Source organism: Xenopus tropicalis, chromosome 8, assembly GCF_000004195.4.
Source record: "Xenopus tropicalis strain Nigerian chromosome 8, UCB_Xtro_10.0, whole genome shotgun sequence".
NCBI classification, from domain to species: Eukaryota; Metazoa; Chordata; class Amphibia; order Anura; family Pipidae; genus Xenopus; species Xenopus tropicalis.
The window spans coordinates 100716529-100743945 of record NC_030684.2 but is presented as its reverse complement, the minus strand read 5'-3'; the positions used below and the strand labels follow the sequence as shown (position 1 = coordinate 100743945).

At 38.5% G+C, this 27417-nt stretch overlaps 1 protein-coding gene across 1 annotated transcript in view; it reads left to right on the top strand.

The window, feature by feature from the left end:
- Positions 1-27417, top strand: part of brf1 (BRF1, RNA polymerase III transcription initiation factor 90 kDa subunit) — a 165676-nt gene that overhangs the window by 110119 nt on the left and 28140 nt on the right. The window contains 4 exon segments of the mRNA NM_001195621.1: positions 13196-13257; positions 15424-15505; positions 15610-15665; positions 17632-17888. Of these exon segments, the coding sequence (NP_001182550.1) occupies positions 13196-13257; positions 15424-15505; positions 15610-15665; positions 17632-17888 (457 nt within the window).

Here is a 27417-nt window from a genome sequence, read left to right as displayed (position 1 = left end):
CAGAAATGTTCTTGTCTTCAAAATATATTCTAGATATTCACACCGAGAACATTTTCTGTTTGAATACTTTTTAATGAGTGTGTCCTATTTTCAGAACTTATTTTCTAATCTGTCTGCATGAAATCCTTTTCTTTGGGTGTCATGCGTGGTAAACTCATCAACAGCCTGCTGCCAAAACGACTTAGATTAAATTTCAGTTCCCAGTGCTCAAATTAAGCTGGATAATTTTGGAAGGCCTTTGGTATTTCCTTTGCTTTATGTGTATATTTTTTTATTGAAATAATGGATATACTGTACTTCATGGGATGCTCCAGGCTTTGTCTTGTTAATACAGAATCCATATGGAATTTTTACAACCAAGATGTGTTACAATAAAGTTCCTTTTCCTCACACTTCTAATTTGTACTACATTTACACTTAATAAAGACTGCATATGGAAAAAATAACTTTTGACGATACATTATGTGCTAAATATAAAGCCTTTACATGCTAAGAGGTCAATTTCTCATCATTGGGAATATAGGCTAATGTGGGAATATAGGCTAATGTGTAGTTTATTGTAAAAGTAGTTTTGTATTAAACAAAGGTAATCCAGCTCTCTTTATCTCCTCCACTAAAGGCTTGATATATAGTTAAATGCTGTTTATAATAGAAGAGGAGTTCTTAAAGGCCTTCATTAGCCTTAGGTTTTCCAGGAAAATTTTACTTTGTACAGGAGAATCCCTATAATCGTATGAACTTCTGATGTCTATGTGTACAGGCTGTAACAAAACCTTGGGAGATGTTTCAACCATTTATGAACCTGTTTGGTTGCCCATGCCCCGTGATCTAATACTACACCACAATGACCACCAGGCCATGCCCACTCCTGTCTTTAGGAAATGCAATTATAATCACAATAGGAGCCATATAGGAGATGATGAGCTTGTGGCTAGTCTGTGTTTGATAGTGGCTAATTAGACAAGACCAAACTGCCCTTTTAAAGTGGACCTGTCTCCCAGGCACAAAAAGCTGTATAATAAAAGCCCTTTTCAAATTAAATATGACACCAAAAGCCATTTTTTTTTATTAACACATCAATGCTCATTATAAAAGCATTTCAAAATCCCAGCTGTCAATTATATATTGCTTACCCCGCCGTGTGGCAGTTACTTTCACTTTCAATTCAGAACTTATTAGATGTTGCTGTTCCCCTCACATTCCCCCTCCCTCACCATCTAATTTCCTAACCAGTGCATGGACATGGGTATCGTCCCCCCCTTACTGGCACAGAAACAAGATTTTGGGGTGATACAGAGCTTGCCTTAATAACAGTGTCCACAAAATGGCGACCTGCTTGCTGTGATTGGGTAAAGCCATCTGCAAAAGAGTCCATTTTAAGCAAATAATCCTAATTATTAAAAATGATTATTTTTTTCTGTAACAAATTAACAGTAGATTGTACAGGTATAGGACCCATTATCCAGAATGCTCGGAACCAAGGGTATTCCGCATAAGGTGTCTTTCCGTAATTTGGATCTTCATACCTTAAGTCTACTAAAAAAATCAATAAAGCATTATTTAAACCCAATAGGATGGTTTTGCCTCCAATAAGCATTATTTATATCTTAGTTGGGATCAATTACAAGGTACAGGTATGGGATCCCTTATCCGGAAACCCGTTCCAGAAAGCTCCAAATTAGGGAAAGCCCGTCTCCCATAGACTCCATTTTAATCAAATAATTCAGAATTTTAAAACTAATTTCCTTTTTCACTGTAGTAATAAAACAGTACCTTGTAATTGATCCCGAATAAGATATAAATAATCTTTATTGGATGCAAAACAATCCTATTGATTTTAATGTTTTATTGATTTTTTAGTAGACTTAAGGTATGGAGATCCAAATTACGGAAAGACCCCTTATCCGGAATACCCTTGGTCCTGAGCATTCTGGATAATGGGTCCAATACCTGTACTGTTTTATTACTAGAGAAAAAGGAAATCTGATATATAAAATTCTGAATTATTTGATTAAAATGGAGTCTATGGGAGACAGGCTTTCGGTAATTCAGAGCTTTCTGGATAACAGGTTTCCAGATCCCATATCAGCGCTGCGGAATATGTTGGCGCTTTATAAATAATTGTTAATAATAATAATAATAATATCTGTACTTGATTGTAGCTAAACCCCATGAGTCAATATTGGTGGCTCAACAGTCCTATTGCATTTCTTTAAATGATGTTCAGCAGACTTACAGTATGGTGTTCCAAATTACAGAAAGACCCCCCCCTGGTCCCAAGCATTCTGAATAATAGATCTATACCTGTAATACATTCACTGAATCACTGGAGAAAAAAAAAAGCAAATATATATTTGGCTTTTAATGTTTCCTTTGTTGCAAACCCATAAGGAAAGTTTTAAAAAAAATTAGGTATGGTTTAAACTAGCCAAAATACAGCCTTCATAAAATACCTCTGAACATTTCTGATTGAAAAAGTGGAATATTTTCGGCCATGTTCCCAGTCTAGCTCCAGCTTATACCCAACTACTTTTTTTGGGTCAGTGAATTTGGACTATCCTTCCTAAATAGGGACTTGTGGGAGTTATAAAATGAAAAGAAGCACAGAGAAAAATTAAGAAAATGTTTGGACCTGTGTGTATGTGCGGGGCATGAACTGTAGTAGTTTCTTAGGAGAGTAATGAAACATGGCTAATTGCAGCCACTATGAATACAAATATAAATGGACAGGAAGAGCCAAAACATAAAGCCTTGTGTTCAGTGTGGTGATGATATAAATGATCAGATTCATGGGTTTATTATTCCTGCCATTTCCTCAGGTGAAACACTAAAACATAACATATGTCTTTCATAACTCACATGTTATGTGCCCGAAAGCAGGAAAATGCTTTGAATGTAATGGGTAAAAAAAAAGAACAGTGCTTTTAAGTAGTAAACGGGGTGCTTGAGTAGAATGGTTGCATGTTTCCACTGACCTTAGGTTAATTAGAAGATGAATAAAAGATGAATAAAGCCTGCAATGCGGTACTAACCGCATTATTTGGGAAAACTGAATTGGTGTGGTGGAAAATCACTGTGACAAATTCATCAGCTTTAAATGCATGGTAGAGTACAAGTATGGGACTTGTTACAGAGAATGCTTGAGACCTGGGGCTTTCTAAATAAGGGTTCTTTCCTTAATTTGTATCTCCATACCGTACCTTTACTATAAAAATCATTTAAATACTAAATAAACCCAATAGGATTGTTTTTATGTCTTAGTTGGGATCAAGTACAAGGTTCCGTTTTATTGAAGAGAAAAGGAAATCATTTTTACGAATGATTCGCTTATAATGGAGTCTATGGGAGATGGCATTCCCGTAATTCTGAACTTTCTTGATAATGGGTTTCCAGATAACCGATCTCATACCTGTAATACCAATCTTACCTAACACTGTTTAAGGCAGTGCTGGTAAAGTTGCCAGTTACAGAAATTAGCCGTATTGTTCCTGTACAAGGCACTCGTTTTACCTGTTCAGTTGAATTGGGTGCAATTTGCAAGTAAGAAATACATGCAAATCAGACAAAAGCATAGCATTATATCCCACCATTATCTTGCGTGTTTTAAAAGATTGTATTATGTGCAACCAAAACGAAAGTTTAAAAGTAACTTAGATGAAAAAAATAACCCTCAAGTCCATCCTTGTTGTAGTTTTGTACTCAATATAAGGTTGTATAATGAATAATGTAACTCCAGTTGCAAAATATTCAGATATTAAGTCATGTAGATGTTACATGATATGAGGCCACGGGCCAAGTGCTTTAGAGCTGCATAGAAATTTGTGAATCCTTTTTTTTTTTTTTTAATTGTGAACACAATTGCCATGTTAAGTTGTAAAGTGCTCATCAGTCACGACTGAGAACAGATATTCATGGGCCCTAGATATTCCTTAAATTAACATGGAACTATAACTTTGAAAATAATATTGAAAGTCTGAAAAGAAATTAGAGTTTGCTTTGCTCATAGATAATATTATTCCCTAATCTTTCAGTCAAATGTGGGTCCTGGCCCTCACCAAACTATTCTGTTATTCATTTTTATAGACATTAGGGCACATTCACTGAACTAGACTCAGCGGTATATTCATCATGCTGTGTAAAAAGTGGAGTAAAATATCACTGGTGATGTTGCTCATAGCAGCCAATCAGATGCTTTGCTTTGGTTTTCTAACTGTTGAAATCTACTTGCTGATTGGTTACCCTGGGCAACATAACCAGTAATGCTTCACTCCACTTTTTACACAGTATGATAAATATACCCCTTAGTGTGCAGAGTGCAAACAGTTTTTTTCCCCCCAGAATTCCAGACTTAGTTTGGATTTGCAGTTGATTCACCAAAATGGACACAACAATGCATGTGCTTCGGTACAAATGGAGCACGGTTGTGTTGAATATTTTGCAAGTTCACCTGGTGTAATTTCTGGTGTTCGCCATGAGAATTTTGTCTACGTCTGATTTTTTAGGCCCAAATGGGCAGCAGGGTGCTAAGGGAACCCTGGAGCTACCACTTGGTCAGTGCAACTATACTGAAGTTTAAAGAGTGCATTTTGACGCAAGAAAATGAATAAAAGGGATTTTAGATTAACTGCTGGGGAAAAGCTTGCGGACATAAATGATCCCTGTTGGCCATCTAAATGCCTGTTGCCCCTCTAGTTCAGATCGGAATTCAGATTTACATTAGTGGTTATAGATGTATGTTTTGTTCAGATATTCAACCAACAGTGGTGTGTTTTTCTGACAAATTGAATATTGTACTGCTCTAATTCTGTTGGCTTGGCTTATGGGCATTGCCCCAGTAGCTAATTTGTTTTTAGTATTAAGCTAATCTTTTTTGGGCAGCTGACTGCTTCAGAATTAGAAGAGATTTAGAGAAGGCTAATCCCATGATGCATTAATCATGATGCATTACTGCTTTTATTATGCAGTCTTTGACTATACCCAGTATTTAAACCTATTTTATTTTCAAGTATACTGTAGAGTAAATGTACTCCCAACAGATTTTTGAACAGTGTTAGCCATATGCAGAAATGTTTTTTTAGAGTGAACAAAACATTGATGTGACCAGACACACAAGCTTGAAATATGTCTGAACTAAAATGGCTTGAACTTCATGATCCATTTAACAACTGAACTTATTTTTTTACCCTTTAAGTGACATGGGCTGTTTTAATAAATGGGCAAAAGGGACATTTGCCCAGGGCCCCAGCATCAGACATTTAATTTGATATCATTTTTGACATTTCTCATTTATACTCCCATAGCTGTTGATCCAGGGCAGGACATCTGGGGATCATTTCAACTTCAGTAAGCACAGACCATTTCTCAAGTGACTGTCTTAATTTATTTAAGTTTACCTGATTGAGGGTAGTTCTATCACACATTTTTTGGGGGTTGTGAGGATCCACAAATGGATCTGCACCAACTTGTACCTTAAAGCAGCCCTTTAAAGGAGAAGGAAAGATAAAATCACTGGGATCTGCAAAAATGTTAGACACCCCCCCCCCCCCCCCCCCAGTGGTTTTAATTGCAAAAATCCAATTGTTATCCCACAAATACTTTAAAGGCAAATTTATAAACAACATGAATGTATTGTTGAGCCTTGTGCACACTACTGGCTATTGACTGATTCTTGTTGGGTTGGCTTTAGCACAACTGTCTGATGCTCTTAGAATATCACTGAAGATCCTAGATTCTAGAACATCCTAGACTCTTTCTAATGTTTCTAATGTTTAAAGACAATTGCACACATGTGCTAGCTGCTGTTAGTCTTGTCATTTTTACATTCTGTCTTCTCTTTGATCCAATTAAGAATATATTTTAGCTCCGTCCTAGTAAAAATAGCTCTCTGATTCAGGGGAAACAATTGAATTCAAAACTAAACATACTTTTCTTGTATACTTGACTGGCTCTAATCAACAGACATGTTTAAAAAAAATTACCATATTTAGCATCTTGTGTCAAACCAGTTATTTGCAATGCTACAGCATGGTAGCAATAAATAAATAAACTGCACAGCTGTGAAGCAAGAAGATACAATTTTGTACTATTTTGTCTGGTTTGTCAGCAAGTATTTCAAAGGAGAACTAAAGGTATAATCACTGGTGGGGGACACCCCCTAGTGATTAGATTATAATTGAGTATGTTTTCTTCAGGCCCAGCACTGCACAGTAGCGTGAAAAAGCCAGCTTTTTGTGTCCAAGTTCAGCTTGCACTCTACTGTGCATGGGCCTGCTTGGGCCTTGAGAAAAGAAGACAGGAAGGGAAGATGATTGTGCCAGATGAGCATCAACAGAATTACCCTGGGTAGGTGCAGCCTTCTGTTAACAGGAACAACGGCCGGGGATATTAGGTAGGTGATAATCATTGTGAGGTGTTTACTAGGTACCTACTAGGTAGGCCTCCCAAAACTTCTGAGTCACTGGGGGGGATACCATGCCACTATGTTCCCCATTATCCAAGGACTACAATTAAACTGGCTGCTTACAGTAAAGGAGGCAAACACTTTAAGATCTGCTCATTTGGGAGGTTGCTGGATGAGGGTGGGTGATTTCGGGCTACAGGAGCCGTCGGAGTGAGGATTGCATTAATGAGCTGATGTGGTCCCTGATCCGATGGGGAAAATCAAACCTGAACGATCAACATCTGCCAATATTTGCCCAGATATCTGTTGGGGAGGCCCATCAGGTGTCCCCATACATGGGCCAATAAGCTGCTCAATCGGTCTGAAGGGCTTAAATCAGCAGTTTAAATCTGCTCTAGGACTTGAGTACAGCTATAGTTTGATGGTCTGTGCTATACTTTTTTTCTTTCTGAGTCACATATTTTGAGGTAAAACTTTAAATATTTAGGACACATTTGATTGATTTTGCCACAGAATAAGATGAAAGGAGGCAGTTGCTGGTCTTTGTTTACTTATGATATAAGGTCCTTTGCACACCTGCATTAAGAGCTTTGGACAAAATCTTCTTTTGAAAGCGCAGTTGTGTTTCTCTTACCTGTAGCCTGCAGTGCAATATAAAGGCTTTTAAGAACCACATCAAACCTTCCAGATGTACGTTATCCTTTTCAATAGCAGCCATAGATCACAGATCAGACATGCACACATCTGTGTTTAAAGAAAATGTTGTCCGTTATGGTTAGCATGAAAAGTTTCACATTCTGAAACTCAGGAGACAGATCTTCAGGAGAAATCTGTTTAACACAAGACATATTTCTCCTTAAGTATCCAAGATTTCTACACTTGAAACATCTTTCTTTGTTTCAACATGTCATTGCAAATTTACTTTTGGAGTTGGCGGCTTGAACAAAAAAATGCTAATCAAGCTTCCTTGCACGTGCATTTGTTTATTGTCTGAATAAACGGTTTCTGGCTCTTAGGCTGTTAGCAAATAGGGTAGTTTTCCCACCGGCATGTTTCAGTCTGAACCACCTGTGCTGCTTTCAGTAAGTTTAATGGAAACTGCCCAACACTGCTAGTACAGGCAGTTAGTGGCCAAAGCCCAGCAGTGTTAAGTGCTGCAGTTTTGGGCATTATTCTTGCCTAGCTGAAATACAGTTGTGGTGAACAAGCATGTGTGCCATTTACCTACCATTCGTTTGGGATGCTTATGCCTAAAGTGTTAAATGTTCTTTGAAGGGACAATATATATACATCGTTAAAAAAGATTGCAGTAAATAGGGCTTATGAATAGGGATGCACCGAATCCAGGATTTGGTTTGGTATTTGGCCTTTTACGGCAGAATTCAGCCAAATCCACGGTCCTGGACGAACCAAATCCGCAGCAAAATTTAACCCTTTCAAATCCTAATTAGCATATGCTAATTAGGATTCGGTTCAGTGGATTCAGGGGTTTCGGCCGAACCCCAAAAACTGGATTTGTTGCATCCCTACTTATGAACATAATTTTTGCCTATTTTTTGGGGGGGGGGGGGTCTGCCCATGTAAAACACATTACATGTGACGATCCTGGGTAATGGGCCAAAAATGCAAAAGGAGGCATTTTTAAGTGAATACCTTGATTCACTACATGTAATGTGTTTGATATGTATCAATTCCATATAATGTGAAAGGGCAGGTATCGTCAGGCGCTTCATCATCTGCAGGAGAGGAGATATGTTTTGGGGCAATGAAGCACATCATGTGATGGCTTAATGACAGTTTTTAATGTAGTGTGCCAATAATGGTGTATTATTGTTTACTTCAAGAAACTCATGAACATATATATGCCAAAATAGTGGACTCTTGCATCTGTTAATGCTTCATTTCCTTTGTTCTTTAATCCTATGAACCCCCTCCCGGACACCAGTAAAAAACAGAAACAGCAAGATTTTCATAGAAAAAGGACTGTTTAAACAGGCAACTGTCTCCACGTGACAGCATGAGTATATTTTTGTTTTAGGTTAAGGTAATGCACAGTAGCAATGAATTGAGCCTCTGGAGCCCTTTATGTAAAGACTACAACATAAATACCATGAAAGTAATGCACTCATTAAAGTCACAATATCACCAATTCTTCTCCTAGCAATATTGTACTGAACCATTATGTATTTCATGTAAACAAAAGCATTTATTTTGATGCCAGAATACAAAATAGGGTGTTACTGTATGTATATTCAGCCTAATCTTTTTAAAAGCAAAATTGAAACAAAATAAAAAGTAATTATACTCTCGGTACTGATTTTGTTTTTCAGCTAGGCTATAAGTGTAATTTATTTGTTCAATACACAGATCAAGTGCCTTTTTAAAGTATTCAATGCAAGTCTGACGCTCTTCTAAAAACAATGCAATGACAACGTAATAACCGTTTCCCTGTACAATGCCATTATATTTTGGGCAAAAATATCTGTGATGACAATATTGTTTAAAATGATTGTTCTGCCAAGCTAAAGACTCGGAGCAGTCATGCTGATCCTTGTATGGTGTGTCTGACTGATATACACTGCTGTAAATCTTGTGTTTATACTAGTGTAAGCTATAGTTGTTTGTCTGTCAAATGCAAAATGGAGATCTCAATATATAGGTTTTGGGTCATTTATCCACACAACACACACATCTATATTACTCCTTCCATCCACAATGCACATACTTAAAATATGTGAAAGTAAATGCAGTGTTTTAGGCCACAGCAGCAGAACAGTCATTTCCCTGCCAAAAGCTCAACTGTCAGGAAACATTAAAAATCAGTAAGGGCATGTTAAGAAAGTGAGAGGTTAAAAGGAGAATTGCTTAACTGCTTGAATTATGGTTAGAACTATAGGATTAACAATACTTTTAGCTCCTCATCCCCCATGGATGGGAGTAATTATTAAGAAAGAAAGATTTTTAATAGCCTAAATGCTACAGCCAAAACATTTAAGGGAAGAAGCCATCTGAAATGTTTTTTTGTTTTTAATCACATTGCACAGGCCCTCTGGCCCACTTTCAAACCGCATCAGTACCCCCCAACTTAACAGCATTGTTTGCAGCTATGTCACCAATTTGTTTCCAACTTGGATGACAATGATTGACAGCCTTGCTGACTGGTCAGCTTCATGTTAGCATGCACCTTCATAGGTTCATATCACTGCTAGTGTATTTCATCTGGTGGAAAAAACATCCCACACTACCACGTATTAAGCAGCACAAAACTGGAATGGGAAATGGATACACTACTAGACTTTAAATTCTGGTTTAGGCAGACATTAGTAGCCCAAATGAAACTACAAAAATTTAATTTTCTTGAAAAACGTGCCATAGAATAAATAAACTTGACAAAAATCTGGAACTCCTGATTCCCATCTTGTCAGTTTTTTCAAGGTTATGACTGGGGACAGGGGACCCTTACCAGTTATCTTACATCAAATCATAACCTGTGAAATTAAAATGTATTAGATTACCTATTAAACAGTGAGAATAACTCTCTCTTCATTCCCTCCCCCCAAAAAACGAAACAGGAAAACAACACTTACCCAACACTAATATTATTTCAAAATGTGTATATCTAGATTATTAGGTCCTTGATCCTTGGGGTTGCAACCTCTTTGGTTTGACCCGAACACCCCCAGTTTTTCAAGAAAAACTGCCACGCTCCTAACATCGTACAACCAGAAAACGTCATCATGTGATGATGTTGGTGGTTTGTGTGATGAAATCAGTGACACACACCACCAAGGTCATCATGCACACCCCTTTGTCTGGGTTTAAAACCTGGCAAAGTTGGCAACCCTAGTTTCAGACAAGCCATAACTTTTTTTGGCTGCCTGTTACAAACATTATAATTAAGCATAGTGGCCTGCACTTAAAGTTGTAATGTTAACCTCAGTCATGTCAGTATAATTACTACAAAAATGGATAATCAGCATAGTAACCTTAGCCATGTCAGTATAATAACTACAAAAAAATGGATAACTAGCATATTAACCCCAGCGTTGCCAGTATAATAATTGTAGAAACAGCCAGTGAGCAGTCCATAGTCCAATATAAGCCAGTAAGGTCGCTGAAATATATCCAATGAGCACTTCATTAACTCCACACATGCCAGTAACATCATTACAGAAATGGATAGATTGAAAGTATTGCATCACCTACACTTGCACAAGCCAAAAACCAGTTCCAGAGTTTTTTCTCTTTCTTTGTGCTTCCATGCTGCTTGTCTGTCTTTCTCAGCCTGGCTTAAACCCAAGTGGCAACATGGAACATTTAAATGACAATCCAGAACTGTGAGCTTTAGGCTAAAAATCTGGATTGTCCTGCAAAATTTGGATAGTTGGTAGATATACTGTTCTCAAGCATTTTAGATAATAGATAGTTCTAATAATATGGTCCTTTTTTCCAGAGACCATTGCGATTTATCTAAGGGCTACCATTTTCTTGTTGTTTTATCCTAATCTAAAAAGTTTGATTATGTACATTACATTTGGTCTTAAAAATGGCTGGTTGAGAATGGTGTGAGATTTACTTAACAGTGGTCTGCTACATGTAAAAGCAGAGGTGTTCTACAACATTCTGCCTGACATCAAGTCAGTGCAACTCTGCATGTATGAAGTAAATCTGATTTTAAAATGACAGAAGAGTGTCACAATGAGAAGGGGTAATAAAGATAATTTTTGAAGTATTAGCAATGGGAAAATTTAGAGATGAGACAAAAATGAAATCATCCTTTCAAGTGATCTCACCAGCATAATGGTGAACATCTGTTGCTTCTGCAAATAAGAAAGGACACTGCTGAAATTGCTAAGGCCTTTAAATTATACAAATCCTCTCTTCTGCAGCCAGAAAAGTTGGAAGTAGTAACAAACAAATTATGGGGAAGTAGTTAAGATAATCACTGTCTAGGCGAGAAGGTCCATGGAATACCATTAATTATAGCATTTTGCATATAGTGGCGAACATAGAATATGGGACCGGCACAGCTGCAGCTATCTGCAAATACTGAATATAACAAAAGGCAATAAAACCTGGTGTTATGTCTCTCTCTCTCCCTTTCTTTCAGAATCCCCCTTAGAGCCTCTCTTTTATCCTTTTCTACTCTCATTCCAGCCTGCCAAACTTCTGTATGCCTTAATTGTGTTTTTGCCACGGTGCTGGGTTGGTTTTTTTTACTGCAACTGAGGGAACACTTTGCTTTGCTTGCTAGTGTACCCCATTAATTAATATATAGGCAAAGAAGTCCTACAACAGCACACTTTCCTAGTTCTCTTTAGCCATTTAAACCTAGTGATTGCTCTGTGGCATAAATTCATTTTAATAGGGTGAAAATTCATAAATAATTATTTCATTAGTTAAAATCAGGTTAAAAATTACACACACACTGGACAAATTGAAAGAAACACATTTGTTTACCTTGGATCTGGCACATGCCATAATTCCACTGCAAGCATACAAACGGGCATATAAACAGCTTAGATGATGCAATTTGCTATTTATTTCTCACAACACTTGGGGGGGGCATTCACTAGTGCTCTGATTTTTTTATGTTAAAAGTCGCAGGAAAAAAACCACTAATAGTATGCGTAAAAACGGCTAAAAATCCAAATACAACAATTCGCCAGCTAAAACTTGCCGAGATCATATAGAAGTCAGCGGCAGTTGGCCCTTCTCTTCCCTAGAGGATCCTTCTTTTGCTTCAACTTTATAGGTTTCAGATTTTTGTGCAAAAATTATGTTTTGCAACTTTTTCCCCCACACAGACTTTTTCAGTCCATACTTTTTTAGTAAGGCATTCGTGGAAACAAGTTTATTTGAATTTAAAAAAAAAAAAAAAATTTAGAGTTTTAGTAAATCTGCCTCTTAGGGGCAGATTTATCAAAGTATGAAATTAGAGCTCACCACAGTAAAACCCCCCTACTCCTCTATTCATTCCTTTGGGATTTTTAGAGTAGTATCAATGAGGGAAAGTTAGAGTTCACTATTTGATAAAATCTCAGAAATGAGTAGGGAGTAGGGGAACTTTACTGTGGTGAGCTCTAATTTCACTTTGATAAATCTGTCGCTTATAGGAGTATCTCTTATCCCCCTAGGGGCTGGAAAATAGAACCTTCCCATGGACAACAGCCAAGTTCAATGTATTTATTGCTGTTCAATTGATAAAATTAATTATTTCTAATCATACTGATCCAGGCATAATGTCCACGAATGGATTATATATTATGTTTTCCGCGAGCATCCCTCCATTCCTTCCCATATTTACCCCATGTTATTAAGTGAGGTTGGAGTGCAATCCTGCTGTCAAAATAAAGGCCTCTTTTAAGTAAATGAAGGATTGCTGCTTTGCAGGCAGATTGCAGAGGACATTGTTATGGTAAGGGTGACAATGCTATGAAAAGTGCTAAATAGGGAAAAGGGCATGGGGAGCAATATCAGTTAGGGTTTGGAGGGGAGGTAAAAAAAGAGGCAGAATATTTTTTCCCCTTTTATAAAGGGAAATAGGAGAAAAGGGATCAGAATTGATGGCAAGAGCCTACATTTATTTTCTGTTTACATCAGTTGTTATTAATATATTTTTATGAACTTTTTTTATATTCACAGAACGTATAAAGCCATATGTAAAATAATTATTCAGATATGTAATTATGTCCCCTTAAATTAATAAACTCAATAATATATTAAATATATATTAAAGGAGTGTTTTGATGGAATTAAAGTAACAGTGACAAACTGAATTACATTTTTTTTAAGGTGACAATGCAGGAGACGGCGAACTCGACCTTAATGGAATTGATGACAATGAAATAGACAGGGTAAGTTATTAATGGCAAAGCATGAATGCATTCCATCATTAAAGTATATAGGATATAAATAAAGCCCTCCTAATCAAACATAGCGATATGGCAAACTGTGGTTATTCTAATCTTTATCACTGAAAACTAACTTGGTTATTTTATTGTGACTTGCTCACATATAGTGAGAGTATAGTTTCCCCTATCCTCAGTTATCAGGATTGACTTGAAAGTCCATCAAGTTCAACCCGTCCAAGTGAACCCAGCACCCATACATAAACCATATATACCAACATCAATACTTTTAGTATCACAATAGCCTTGGATATTATGCTTGTTAAAGAAAGCAACCTCACTGCCCTCGCCGTGAAAACCACCTACGCTGCTTCAAATAGAAGTTCTGCTCCTCTAAAGGGGTGGCCTCTGGTACAAATATGTTTCAGGCCAATATTCCTCAATTTTAGTGTACACTTTCTGTGCGGTACTGTATCAAATGACAGCTAGCCTTTCATTAAAGCTCTTGTACAGACCTTTGTTTTTTCAGTAGTAGTTTTCTCCTTCTACTTTAAGATTTGTTTTGCTTACTATAATGTACTGCTGCCATTGACTTTTTTTTTGTCATTTTAGCCTCTTGTTCATAGAGCAGTGGGTAAAAGAGCAATCTATGTAAAGCACTGCTGAATTTGTCAGCGCTACATAAATAATGGTTAATAATGTTTATAACCTGGAACTAGTTGTATTGTATTCCCCATTAATCAGGGGGAGTCATAGTATTACTACCTTTACCTCTACTGGAAATAAATGACTAGACCAGTGCTGTCCAACTTCTGTTGTACCGAGGGCCGGAATTTTTCCGACCTACATGGTGGAGGGCCGATAATGGAAGCCAGTTTTGACCACTCCCCTTTTTGAAACCGCACCCACTTGAAACCACACCCATGTTATCACATGACCATACCCATATTAATGGTTGTAGTACAGCAAAAACCTGCCATACTCTGCCTTCCCTACCCTGCCTGTGTGTGCCATACTCTGCCTGCCCTACCCTGCCTGTGTGTGCCATACTCTGCCTTCCCTACCCTGCCTGTGTGTGCCATACTCTGCCTGCCCTACCCTGCCTGTGTGTGCCATACTCTGCCTGCCCTACCCTGCCTGTGTGTGCCATACTCTGCCTTCCCTACCCTGCCTGTGTTTGCCATACTCTGCCTTCCCTACCCTGCCTGTGTGTGCCATACTCTGCCTTCCCTACCCTGCCTGTGTGCCATACTTTCACTGTGTGTGCCATTCTTGGCTGGTTTGTGCCATACTTGGCCTGTGTGTGCCATACTCTGCCTGCCCTACCCTGCCTGTGTGTGCCATACTCTGCCTTCCCTACCCTGCCTGCGTGTGCCATACTTTCACTGTGTTTGCCATTCTTGGCTGGTTTGTGCCATACTTGGCCTGTGTGTGCCATACTCTGCCTGCCCTACCCTGCCTGTGTGTGCCATACTCTGCCTTCCCTACCCTGCCTGCGTGTGCCATACTTTCACTGTGTTTGCCATTCTTGGATGGCTTGTGCCATACTTGGCCTGTGTGTGCCATACTCTGCCTGTGTGGCACACACAGGCAGCATACAGTGACACAATGCTGGCACTGCTCCTACAGTCTGCACAATAACTATATATTAAAAAAACTTTTTAATTGCAGTACCACCTCAGTATATGTTCTTTTTGTAGTGTGCAGGGATTATTTGTGGGTTTCTACTGCTCCTGAGGTGTGAACAGGGGAACAATATGGGTGATTACAGCCTGAGTCTGAGGTGTGAACACTGCAGGGGGTGAACAATGCAGAGATTAAAAGGTGTGAACAACACAGGGGATTACATATTTAAACAATACAGCCTGATTACAGCCTGAATCTGAGGTGAGAACCATGCAGGGGGGGCAGTTAATCACAGTACTGATACCATTTAAAGCTTACACAAGAGTAAGCCATTAAAGCAGCCAGACAGGTGGGGGGCCACACAGAGGGGGGCCGCGGGCCGCCAGTTGGACAGCACTGGACTAGACAAAAGGAAATTGAAGGAAGAAATGTATGATACTTTTATTTTTAAAAAAAATTCACACTTTTCCCAACCTTATTTTGGTTCTAATTTGCTTTGGAAAGTTCAGTAGCCTTGGACTAGACTCCTTTCTTCTGCCTTTTTAGTATATTCTCAATGAGAAGGAAGCAGAAATAAAGAAAGAGATGTGGATGAAAGAGAATGAGGACTACCTTCGAGAACAAAAGGGTAAGCAACAGTCATTTACAATTCCAACTTGTCCTGCTAGACTTGTCAAGGAAAATAACATGAACCTCGATGCTGTCACTCATGCTTACTTCTCTGTGTTTCAGAAAAGGAAGCGCGTATAGCTAAAGAGAAGGAGCTTGGTATTTACAAAGAGCAAAAGGTACCTTATTTTATTTAATATGGTTACTGACTAAATAATGACTTTTACTAAAATTCTTTTTTCTGGGCTTAAACACAATATGGTATAAATTTGGAGTAACCACGATAATTTCTGATGTTCTAAAATTCCTTGACAATGCTTTCATAGTCCATATGAAAAAATTGCAATTGCATTCCAAAAGTCACGAAATTGTCGTGCTGAAAAGTTTAACACCACGAAAACCTTTCTGGCTTTGGAAGCCTTCCATAGGACTCAATGGTACTCGACAGATCAAACCTGGCAAAAAGATAGTCCCGAGGAAAGTGTACTGTAACCAAAGCATTAACAAATTCCGAAATGTTCATATTCTTTGCGCACAGTACGATTTTTTCATGGAAATTGAACCAAAAACATGAAAAACTTGTGGAATTTTAACAAAATTTTCACATACACCCCAAAATGTTCTATAATTTAGAAAAAAATACGAATTTATCTCAAAATTGTTTAGTGAATGGGCCCCCTAGTCTTTGTTAATTCACCTACTCATTGCAAATGAATACACTCTGTGCTGCTTAACAGCTTAACATCTTCAACAGCAATAAATAGGAGGCCATGTTTTCTTTTTGCTTAGTTTATTACTTTTGGTTTTAAAACTTTTTGGGTGTAATAACCCAGCGAACAACTGAACTTCACAGGAGAGGGTAGATCAAGATAATTCTAAGAATAAAAATACAAGTGAATAAAATTATGCTTTGTTGCTGGACTTAAGGCCTCACAGTTATATCACACATTTTTATCTGCTTCAGACCTAAGTACCATGTTCTTAAGGTTGCTATACACCTACTGATATTATCGCACAAAACTAATCAGTGTGTGTATGGTGGGAGACGACTGATATTGGGAAAAGCCTTGGATATTGGTCCTGTTGTTGATTGGGCAGCTCTTAACTTTAGTGGGGTGGACAAACAATCTTTCCCATGACGAGTGGTCATGGGAAAGATTGTAATTGTAGCATGTTTGGCCACCTTTACACAGCTTGTACAGCAATAATGCAACATACAGGACACACTGAAACAAACACAACAAACAGAGCACAGATGCACACATAGAAATGATTACTGGGTCTGTCTATTTGGAAGCTGCCATAACAGTTACTGTGATATCACTGTGTATAAACAACCGCAACAAATCCTCTGCACTCACCCATTATCAATATTTAGAAATAGGACATTAGGACATTTCTGTGCATTCAGCATTAAACTGTGTATAAAACCTTCCCATAGACTTGAGTCAACTGGCACCTAGCTGGCACAAACAGTTCTTGTTTCTCTTAATGAGCTTCATTTGAATATTAAATGTCCCAAACACTGGGATACCAGCATTTTTCCTAGCAAAAACAAAACACTCTAAAGTTCTAGCTGGTGGTCCCCTGCTGCCCAGTCAGGTACAGATGTTGGTGCAGCTGTTCCTGCATATCATTTGTTGTAATAACCCTAATTCTGGCTACTCCACTGATATCAGACATGCCTCGAGTAGTTTCTAGTATGGAGTCTATCAGACAGACTTATTATTTGAAAGGTGATGAGGAAGGGTAAGGGCAGGAGTTTTATAATGGCAGGTTACACAAAATCAGAACTGAAAGTAGAAGCTATATCATCTTTACAAAAGCTGTCTAAACCCTCATACAAATTAGTATTCAACAGACAGTACAAGGAAAGTAAATGTTTGTTAGTTATAATCAAATTATTAGATTTTTTCATGATAATTTGGCTAATGGATGTCACATGCATGCATTTTGCACATCAGAGCAAATGATGGCTCTGAACACACATATTCAGCTCCCTGTTAAGTATAACCTGTGTAAATATCTTTCATTGATCTGTTATAGAAAAATAAAAGCAAATGTAAAACTCTGCTAATAAATATGGACTATTTCCTCCTTTAAATTCAGTGTATCTTCATGCTTATTATTTTTACTGTTGCTCAGCCAAGGAAACCTTCCAAGCGGAGGGCTCCAATCCAAGCCAGCACTGCTGGGGAGGCAATTGAAAAGATGCTGGAGCAGAAGAAAATCTCCAGTAAAATTAACTATGATGTACTCCGGGACCTCAACAGCAAAGGGAGCAGTACTCCAAAGCACGATAAGAACGATATGGAGGAAGGGATCACTAGCAACCAACTCTCCCGCAGGAAATCTGCTGCCAGTAAAATTCTGTCCAATCCCGTCAGCAACGCCGGCAAAAGGTACAGTCTGTCCACTCACATCATGTTTTGAATGGGTCCCTGAGAATTTATATAGGCAGGTTTCCAGCATGGGACAAGGTTTATTTATACCTATAATAAGGGCTGCATCTTTTCATGTGCTCAGTTATTTGCATAATGAAAGCAGAACACTTCAAGCTGCTCCTTTCAAACAAGCTGGCAGAACATGCGCATGACTGTCACGTGAGCCTCTTTTATTCCCAGCGACACTCTGACAGTGCTGTCTCTTTTTTTTTCTTTTCTTTCTTCACTGATCTGCTTGGCTTCCATTTCACTGACATGACACTTAACATACTGTAGTGTTATCAGGATGAGCAGCTCTGAGATAAAGAGCATGGCATTCTGCAGGAGATGGAGAGTCTGATCATCTGAAATGCAAAAATGTTCTCTCTTACAGGGGGCAAACGACAGCAGTGATAAGATGCTTAGGAAAAATGCTCTCTTCTTACAGGTTGGCATACAGTTGTAGAAAGTACTAGGGCAGCACAAGCAAATAATAATCAGTAATAGTAACAGAAAACAGCAGAACATTTGGATACTGCTGTACTGTAAATGAAAGGTAAAATAGCAAAAGCAGAGCTTAGGCCACACTTTGGCAGAATGCTACGTGTATGTGGGTCCACAAGGGGTGTCTCCAGGACATTTTTTTAAGGACTTCTATTTAGGTATATGTAGGCATTTGGATTATGTACTTTGTGCTGTTTTGTTCAGTCTTGCCCTCTAGCATGCAATCCCCAATAATTGTAGCGTGCACGTAGCACCACAGATATTTAGAAAATATTCTGCTCACTGTAAGTAATTGTGTCCTGAAAAACATCTTTACTTTTGTAAACTGTAACCATTTCACAGCCATTGGTATGGAAAGACTAGCAATAATTGTATTTTTGTCTCCTGACCTCTTACTTGTACAATGATTAAGCCACACTATTTATATGTAATTGCTCCTTTAATTTCACATGTCTGCCCTTTATCTGTATTTAAGTCATAACATTTGTATTCATTGGCTTCTGTGCTGGATATTTATAAAACTTGACCCCAGGAGAATGAGAAACTCTACCAGGAAGCTCCATTAGAAAGTCTCCTAAATCTGCTAGGTATGTTCAGCTGGCAGCTCCTGCAGTGCAGCGGTTCGGGAGAAATGAAAAACTGAAATTAGGTCAGCGAGCCCTATCATTAACCTCATTATTCTTAATAACAATTCCAAAAAGGGGCCACCCATGCTACATATATATATAATAAAAAAAAAATAAAAAAAAAAATATATATATATATATATATATAGTTGCCTGACTACCTTAATGTTATGTAGAACTATCCAGTTGCAAAGTGGTTAACATATTGCAGGCTCTGCTAATTTCATCATCTGCTTTGTGAAACAACTCCCATAAGGGACTTGGCCTGCTTGTTATTTTCTTTTTATCAAGCTGTCAGACTCTTCTTGTCCTTCTCAGATCTATCGGAGCTGAGAGAAATGAGATCTCTCTGGAGTAAAGGAAACCAACTTGCACTCCACTTTGTTTTCCTCAAGGCAGTGTGGGTCACAGAAAGTTAATTTGATTTATCATAAAAAAAAGAAAAAAAAATAGTTTCAGTGCGTAAGGCTTGGAGAAGTTGATGTTACAGCCAAAAAACACAAAGTCTGCATTCACACATTACTAAATAAACAATGCTGACTTTGATGGATGTAACTCAACATTTGCACAGATTTATCTTTGCTCTTACCTAACTTTTATTTAGCTTTTATTATGCTAATCACACACTCTGGCCAGATGAATAGGCAAATATTTCATTTTCCTGTCTTATACAATACCGGCATTCAATTTTTACTTTATCAATCCGCAGCAAAACTGGCTTGTCTACATGTTGTTTTTCATAGCCCAAACGTTGATATTTGTGATGAGGTTAAGGTGAGACTGTCACCTGATGACTCCATGCAGATCATGTTAGTGCAAGTAACACTACACCATGCAACACCACTCCTATGTCAGCCTAACCTTTCCGCAGCTCCTTTGCAGCCATATGAGGGTTTGCCTGGCCAGCATATGAGCAGTTCTCGTGGTCTTCCAGATCTTGCCTTGACTTCCACAGTTCCTCTTCACTGCCATTTCTTAATGACATTATGGACAGTGGATATAGTTAGGTGGAAGTGTTGTGCAATCTTTGTATAGTCGTCTTCTGCTTTATGCATCAGCTTCATGTTCAGATCCTCACTTACCGTATATACTCGAGTATAAGCCGAGTTTTCCAGCACTCAAAATGTGCTAAAAAAGGAACCCTCGGCTTATACTCGAGGCAAGTACCAAAATACCTATCCAACCGGGCAATTCATCCTCTCCAGGCATCGGGCGCGCACCGGCCAGCCGTCGCATCCAGCCATCAGATTTATACTGGCCATCCGTCTCATCCAGCCTTCCCAGCCATCTCCAGCCATTGGGCTTACACTGGGCAGCCGTCGCATCCAGCCATCAGGTTTATACCGTCCATCCGTCGCATCCAGCCTTCCCCAGCCATGGGCACGCACCGGCCAGCCGTCGCATCTAGCCATCAGGTTTATACCAGCCATCCGTCGCATCCAGCCATCGGGAGCTGTTGCGCAAGCACCCCCCCCACTTGACGTGCGACGTGACATGCGACGTGACGTGCGACGCGACTTGCGTGACGGCTCCCGATGGCTGGATGCGACGGATGGCTGGTATAAACCTGATGGCTGGATGCGACGGCTGCCCGGTGCGTGCCCAATGGCTGGAGATGGCTGGGGAAGGCTGGATGCGACGGATGGACGGTATAAACCTCATTCCAATACAAACTTAACTTGCTTCAGGACATTAACATTTATTAGACCCACTTGTTACAATTTAGATTAAACAAGCTCCACTGCGGCAAGAGTATCTTTACCTGTAGGGGTTTGTATGGGAACTGAGGGGCTAGAGGGGAGAATGATATCTGTGGCACTGTTTGGGTAGGGCTAACAAGGGACAAAAAGAGCGTTTTAGGTCTGTGAAAGGATAATAAATCATCTGAAACTAATGTACTAGGGGGGCACTGATGCTGGGCACCAATGTACTAGGGGGGCACTGCTCTTGGCACCAATGTACTAGGGGGCACTGCTGCTGGGCACCAATGTACTAGGGGGGCACTGCTGCTGGGCACAGAGTTAAATTTTTTAACATTTTCTAATGGTGGTGTGCCTCGTGATTTTTTTCATGAAACAAGTGTGCCTTTGCCCAAAAAAGGTTGAAAAACACTGGCTTAGAGGAGCCCATGGTTATTGAGTGACAGCTCAAAGGTTGGGGTGTCATAGATTTCATTAGGCTCTTCATTGTCACCAGGTGTCAGGCCTAATGTTGGTAATCAGGGTCAGGGACCTTACAAAAAACAGTGTTTATTACTAGACAAGTACATTGGTGTTCATACTTCTTCTGCACTTGCCATTATGACTATTTTTTTTTTTTTTTTGCCCACTGATTCCTGCAGTGATTGTTTTTATTTTTTACATGTATATATATTTTTACAGTGCTAATTAAATATACATTAACTAAATATGCAATTTGGCAAAGGATTCCCAAACTTTTTTGCCAAACTGAAAAAAAAAGTCCTGTAAGTTGCTTAAAGGGACACTATATCTGTTTTTCCTTATAGCTTTGTATAATGGAATTATAAAGGGTTTAAGTATTTGCTTTATTTCTGAAACAGTCAGCACTTTACAGAAAACCAACAATCACATACATTGCTCTTTTTGCCTTCATTGTTCTTAGCATAACTTGGTTACTTCAGCTTGAAACAAGTTCTCTAGCAGTTTCTTTGCCACAGTCTTTCAACCTTCTGTAACCAAATGAAAAGCAACCTTACAGCATGATGCTACCAGCACCATACTTTAACTACAGTGGTGTGAAAAACTATTTGCCCCCTTCCTGATTTCTTATTCTTTTGCATGTTTGTCACACTTAAATGTTTCTGCTCATCAAAATCCGTTAACTATTAGTCAAAGATAACATAATTGAACACAAAATGCAGTTTTTAAATGAAGGTTTACGTTATTAAGGGAGAAAAAAAACTCCAAATCTACATGGCCCTGTGTGAAAAAGTGATTGCCCCCCTTGTTAAAAAATAACTTAACTGTGGTTTATCAATTTCAATTTTCAATTTCAATATCAATTTCTGTAGTCACCCCCAGGCCTGATTACTGCCACACCTGTTTCAATCAAGAAATCACTTAAATAGGAGCTACCTGACACAGAGAAGTAGACCAAAAGCACCTCAAAAGCTAGACATCATGCCAATATCCAAAGAAATTGAGGAACAAATGAGAACAAAAGTAATTGAGATCTATCAGTCTGGTAAAGGTTATAAAGCCATTTCTAAAGCTTTGGGACTCCAGCGAACCACAGTGAGAGCCATTATCCACAAATGGCAAAAACATGGAACAGTGGTGAACCTTCCCAGGAGTGGCCGGCCGACCAAAATTACCCCAAGAGCGCAGAGACAACTCATCCGAGAGGCCACAAAAGACCCCAGGACAACATCTAAAGAACTGCAGGCCTCACTTGCCTCAATTAAGGTCAGTGTTCACGACTCCACCATAAGAAAGAGACTGGGCAAAAATGGCCTGCATGGCAGATTTCCAAGGCGCAAACCACTTTTAAGCAAAAAGAACATTAAGGCTCATCTCAATTTTGCTAAAAAACATCTCAATGAATGCCAAGACTTTTGGGAAAATACCTTGTGGACCGACGAGACAAAAGTTGAACTTTTTGGAAGGTGCGTGTCCCGTTACATCTGGCGTAAAAGTAACACAGCATTTCAGAAAAAGAACATCATACCAACAGTAAAATATGGTGGTGGTAGTGTGATGGTCTGGGGTTGTTTTGCTGCTTCAGGACCTGGAAGGCTTGCTGTGATAGATGGAACCATGAATTCTACTGTCTACCAAAAAATCCTGAAGGAGAATGTCCGGCCATGTGTTCGTCAACTCAAGCTGAAGCGATCTTGGGTGCTGCAGCAGGACAATGACCCAAAACACACCAGCAAATCCACCTCTGAATGGCTGAAGAAAAACAAAATGAAGACTTTGGAGTGGCCTAGTCAAAGTCCTGACCTGAATCCTATTGAGATGTTGTGGCATGACCTTAAAAAGGCGGTTCATGCTAGAAAACCCTCAAATAAAGCTGAATTACAACAATTCTGCAAAGATGAGTGGGCCAAAATTCCTCCAGAGCGCTGTAAAAGACTCGTTGCAAGTTATCGCAAACGCTTGATTGCAGTTATTGCTGCTAAGGGTGGCCCAACCAGTTATTAGGTTCAGGGGGCAATTACTTTTTCACACAGGGCTATGTAGGTTTGGATTTTTTTTCTCCCTAAATAATAAAAACCCTCATTTAAAAACTGCATTTTGTGTTTACTTGTGTTATCTTTGACTAATAGTTAAATGTGTTTGATGATCAGAAACATTTTGTGTGACAAACATGCAAAAGAATAAGAAATCAGGAAGGGGGCAAATAGTTTTTCACACCACTGTATATAAAGAGCTCTTTGCAGCGCTGGGCTGTGTGGGAGGGTGGCATAGAAGAGGAATTTTATGAACATAAACAACCTGGAAGAAGGGATCAAAGTCACTCTGTTCATCCGCACCCCAAAAGATTTTAAACTGACATTGGTGCAAAAGATGGCACTACAAAATATTCAAATGTTACAGTTTAACATGCAGCAAACAGCATGTATTAATTTTAAATTTTTTTTTGTAAATCTATTTTCTAATATAAAAGAATGCCGCATTTAAAAAGAAAAAAAAAAAAATAAATCAAATAAGATTTAACTGTGAACTTTTATAGGAATAGCAGAAATGTATAAAATAGCTTCTAAATGAAATCCATACGTGCAAGTTCTTTATGAAAGTGGAAGGCTAGCTTATAATGCTCAGCATAAAAAGTTCTGTATAACAAATGATTAAGTTTTGCATAAAATACATTTGCCCTGCTGGTTATTTTACCCCTGAACACCGAAGACATATTACATAAAATTAGATTTGGGAGCAAAATGTTCTGGAGCTTCCAATATTGCTGTTAAAAAAAAAACTTAATCATCCTTCTGACTTATATCAGCTTTAACCCCTGCTATTATTATTCCACAGTTATACATTTTCTTTGAACAGGTCCAGAAATGTACAATATTCCATTTTTTACCTACATGATTTTTACAGGATCCTAACAGACCGAGGTCTGTATTCCATTTGTATTGTAAGGAGTAAACTAATTTGTAATTCATTTATCCTTTACTGTCTAGTACATCTGCATGGGTCTAGCCAGATGTTTATCAGATGAGGCAGGCTGCTCCAATTACTTTGTGTCTGTGCTCACTCTAGGCTTGAGCAGAAGCTATTCTTTCCATTTGTTAGTTTTACACAATATCGACCTATAACTTAACTGTTTTAGGTCATTTTTATAAATGACTGTACCCGTGTCAAGGAAGCTTGTATAGTAGTGCTTTCACCTATAACTGTACTAAAGTGATGTAAGCAATGGCTGCTCAGTTTTTGCCACCCTTAGGGCAAACAAGCAACAATTAGCTGCTGATACTTATTAAAAAGTTGAGGCAAGTAATCTGCGCAGCAAAAAAACGCGCACAATTAGGTGCATCGACTTATATAGTACCCTATGGTGAGAAAGGCGCAGCGATTACAAGAGACTTTTTTAAAAGTCACAGCGACTAATCGCTCCATGTGTCTTCGCCATTAGTGTGAAGACACACGGAGCTACTAGTAGAAGCTTCTTGCCATGGCTACAAAAATTGACAATGCTGATCATATACTGATGATTGTCCATGTGTGGGTTTTAGCAGAGGCAGTTCTCAGTATTGTCGATGGAAGGGTATTTTCTGGTGTTTTGGAGCCATGATGAGCAGCTGCTACAAAGTAGCTCCATGTTTCTTTGCCCTTATTTTGGATAAACTAGAAGTTTAGGTTGGATTTACTTAACTCATTGCATGCTCCTGCTGTCCGTTAGGCATCTGCTGAATGCTTGTTTTTATAGTCATGTGGTTAATAGGGTTTGTCAGACCTATTATCAAGAATGCTCTGGACCAGGAGTTTTCCGGATAAGGTGTCATTCCATAATTTGGGTCTCCATATAAGTCTGCTTAAAAATAATTTAAACAGCAATTAATCCTAACATGATTGTTTTGCCTCCAATAAGCATTGATTATATCTTAGTTAGGACGAATTAAAAGATACTTTTTATTATAACGACGGGTATAGGCAAAGTCGCATCGGCTTGTTGATGCGGTCCCCGATCCGACTAGATTTTTAAACCTGCCCGATCGAGATCTTGGCCAATTTCAGATGTCAGGCAGTCCCATTGGTAGTGCCCATGCACAGGCCGATTAGCTGCCAAATCGGTCTAAGGGACCGATGTGGGCAGCTAGAATTCGCCCATGTATGGGGACCTTTAGTTACAATTAGCCAATTAGCATGCTAATTATGATTAAGCTTGTATTTATTGTGTTCATATTACTCATTTTTAAATTTGTGTGGTGTCTGTGCTGATGTATAATGCTACCATGTGCCAGCCATTTGAACATACTTTTTGCAATACCCTGTGGACTTCTGTCCATAGTTGTATGACATTAAGATATAAACTGTGAAGGGGTGTCATTGTGAAAAGTTTTTACTCTGAAGAAGATACAGTACAGAATTTCCCCCTTATTTTGTATTATGAATATTATAAGTATGATCTGAAAACAAATTACCGTATACAGAAATTAAAAAAAACAAACTGAACTAGAATTTCCCATAGGGTCCTATTTAACCACATTTTTTTAATGTTTAACTACTTCTCTTTTAATAATAAAACAGTCATTAACTGTATGTGTGCTAGCATAAATCCATGTTGGCAAATCAAGGTTTCAGCTATGGAAACAGGATATAAGTTTGATATAGGAAAAACAAAAGAGCAAAGGCAGTGTACATAAATTGCACTCAAAAAATGCAGTTGAAACAATGATAAGCTTTATTGTATATAAATTACTGTGTGGGCTTAAATGTAAACTCCGGGTTGACCAGTAACTACCAAGCTATGTTGTGAAAACAGTCTACAGCATTTGTGCATTATACACCAATACATATACATATATTCCCAAATTCCACCATGAGATCAGAAAGATAGTATTTATTACTTCTTCGGCATACATGATTTATACAGATACTGTGTAGGGCATTTCACTGGTACAGTATCAGTTTGATAAATAGTAATTAATAAAGTGCTTCCAGTCCATAAACCTGCGGTGTATAACAGAAGCGTAAATGTCCTCATTGCACATAGTACAAGAGGTTGAAAAAAAGATATGCATCTAACAGGTTTAACTTCTTGTCCAGTGGAAACCTGCCAAACTTTCAGTTTATCCATATAAAGGCAAATAACCCCCAGATGAAGCTATCTCCATTTTGTCTCCGGGTGGGGGGGGGGGGCATTGGAATATTTACCATAAGAAAAGTTCAGCTTTGCATTAAAAAGGTCCTTTACCCTGTTATTTTGGAGTTGTATGTCCATTTAAAACTTGAAGTGCTAGGTTTTGTAACCTGTCCCTAAAAATCTTAGCCTTATTCAGTTTAATATGGTATAATTAATGATTATAATACAAGATATTTTTTTTTTTTGTTGTTTCTTTTGAAAGTTAATCTTTTAGCAGTAGCAGCCCTTTGGCAATTAATATAGTGCAATTCTGCAAGAGATATTGATGATATGTTTTTTCTTCCAGCCCACTGAACAACCATTTTTTTTTTACGGGGAACAAAGAGATCAGTCTGAGGTCTGATTGTGGCTTTTACAGTATACCTTGTTTTAGGAATAAACCATATTAAATTACCCAGGAAGCAAGTCTTTAACAAACAAAGGGGAAAAAGGGCAAGACATTTCCAGTGTACATGTGAGTCTGCTAATGATATCTGCGAGGACAGGATGTATTATCAGAGTAATAATCCTGTCTGCTTAATCCTTAGAACACCTCATCTTGCTGAGAATGGAAAAGTACAGCACACATCAACTTATGTAGGTGGCATAAGAGTTTCATTGATGATGTAAACACATTAGTAATAAATAGCAGCATGGCCTTCTCTGGAGATTATTGGAAATCTGATTTGCTTCTGATGCTATTCTTGTGCCATTATCAGAGAGTAAGGTGAAAATACCTTTTTGAGAATAAACATTCCTTAATGCATGATAATATCTAGCTTGGAACTACACTCTGTAGAAGACAGTGGGTTGCAGCAATAAATTCATTACTTAAGTTGTTGAAGTAGAGGCAGTAAACTGCCCCTTAAAAACAGCAAAACAAAATTACAAATTAAGGTACACCTGTACCTTTTATACTTACTGCTTAGGCTTCTGTATAAAGTAGGGAGTTTAACATGATAAAACATACATAATGTCTAGGGAATTTACCTTAGAACCTACCATGTTAACATGCCCATTGATTGTTAAGCATTCTCTCCGGAAAGCCCAGAATAGTAATAATTATGGAG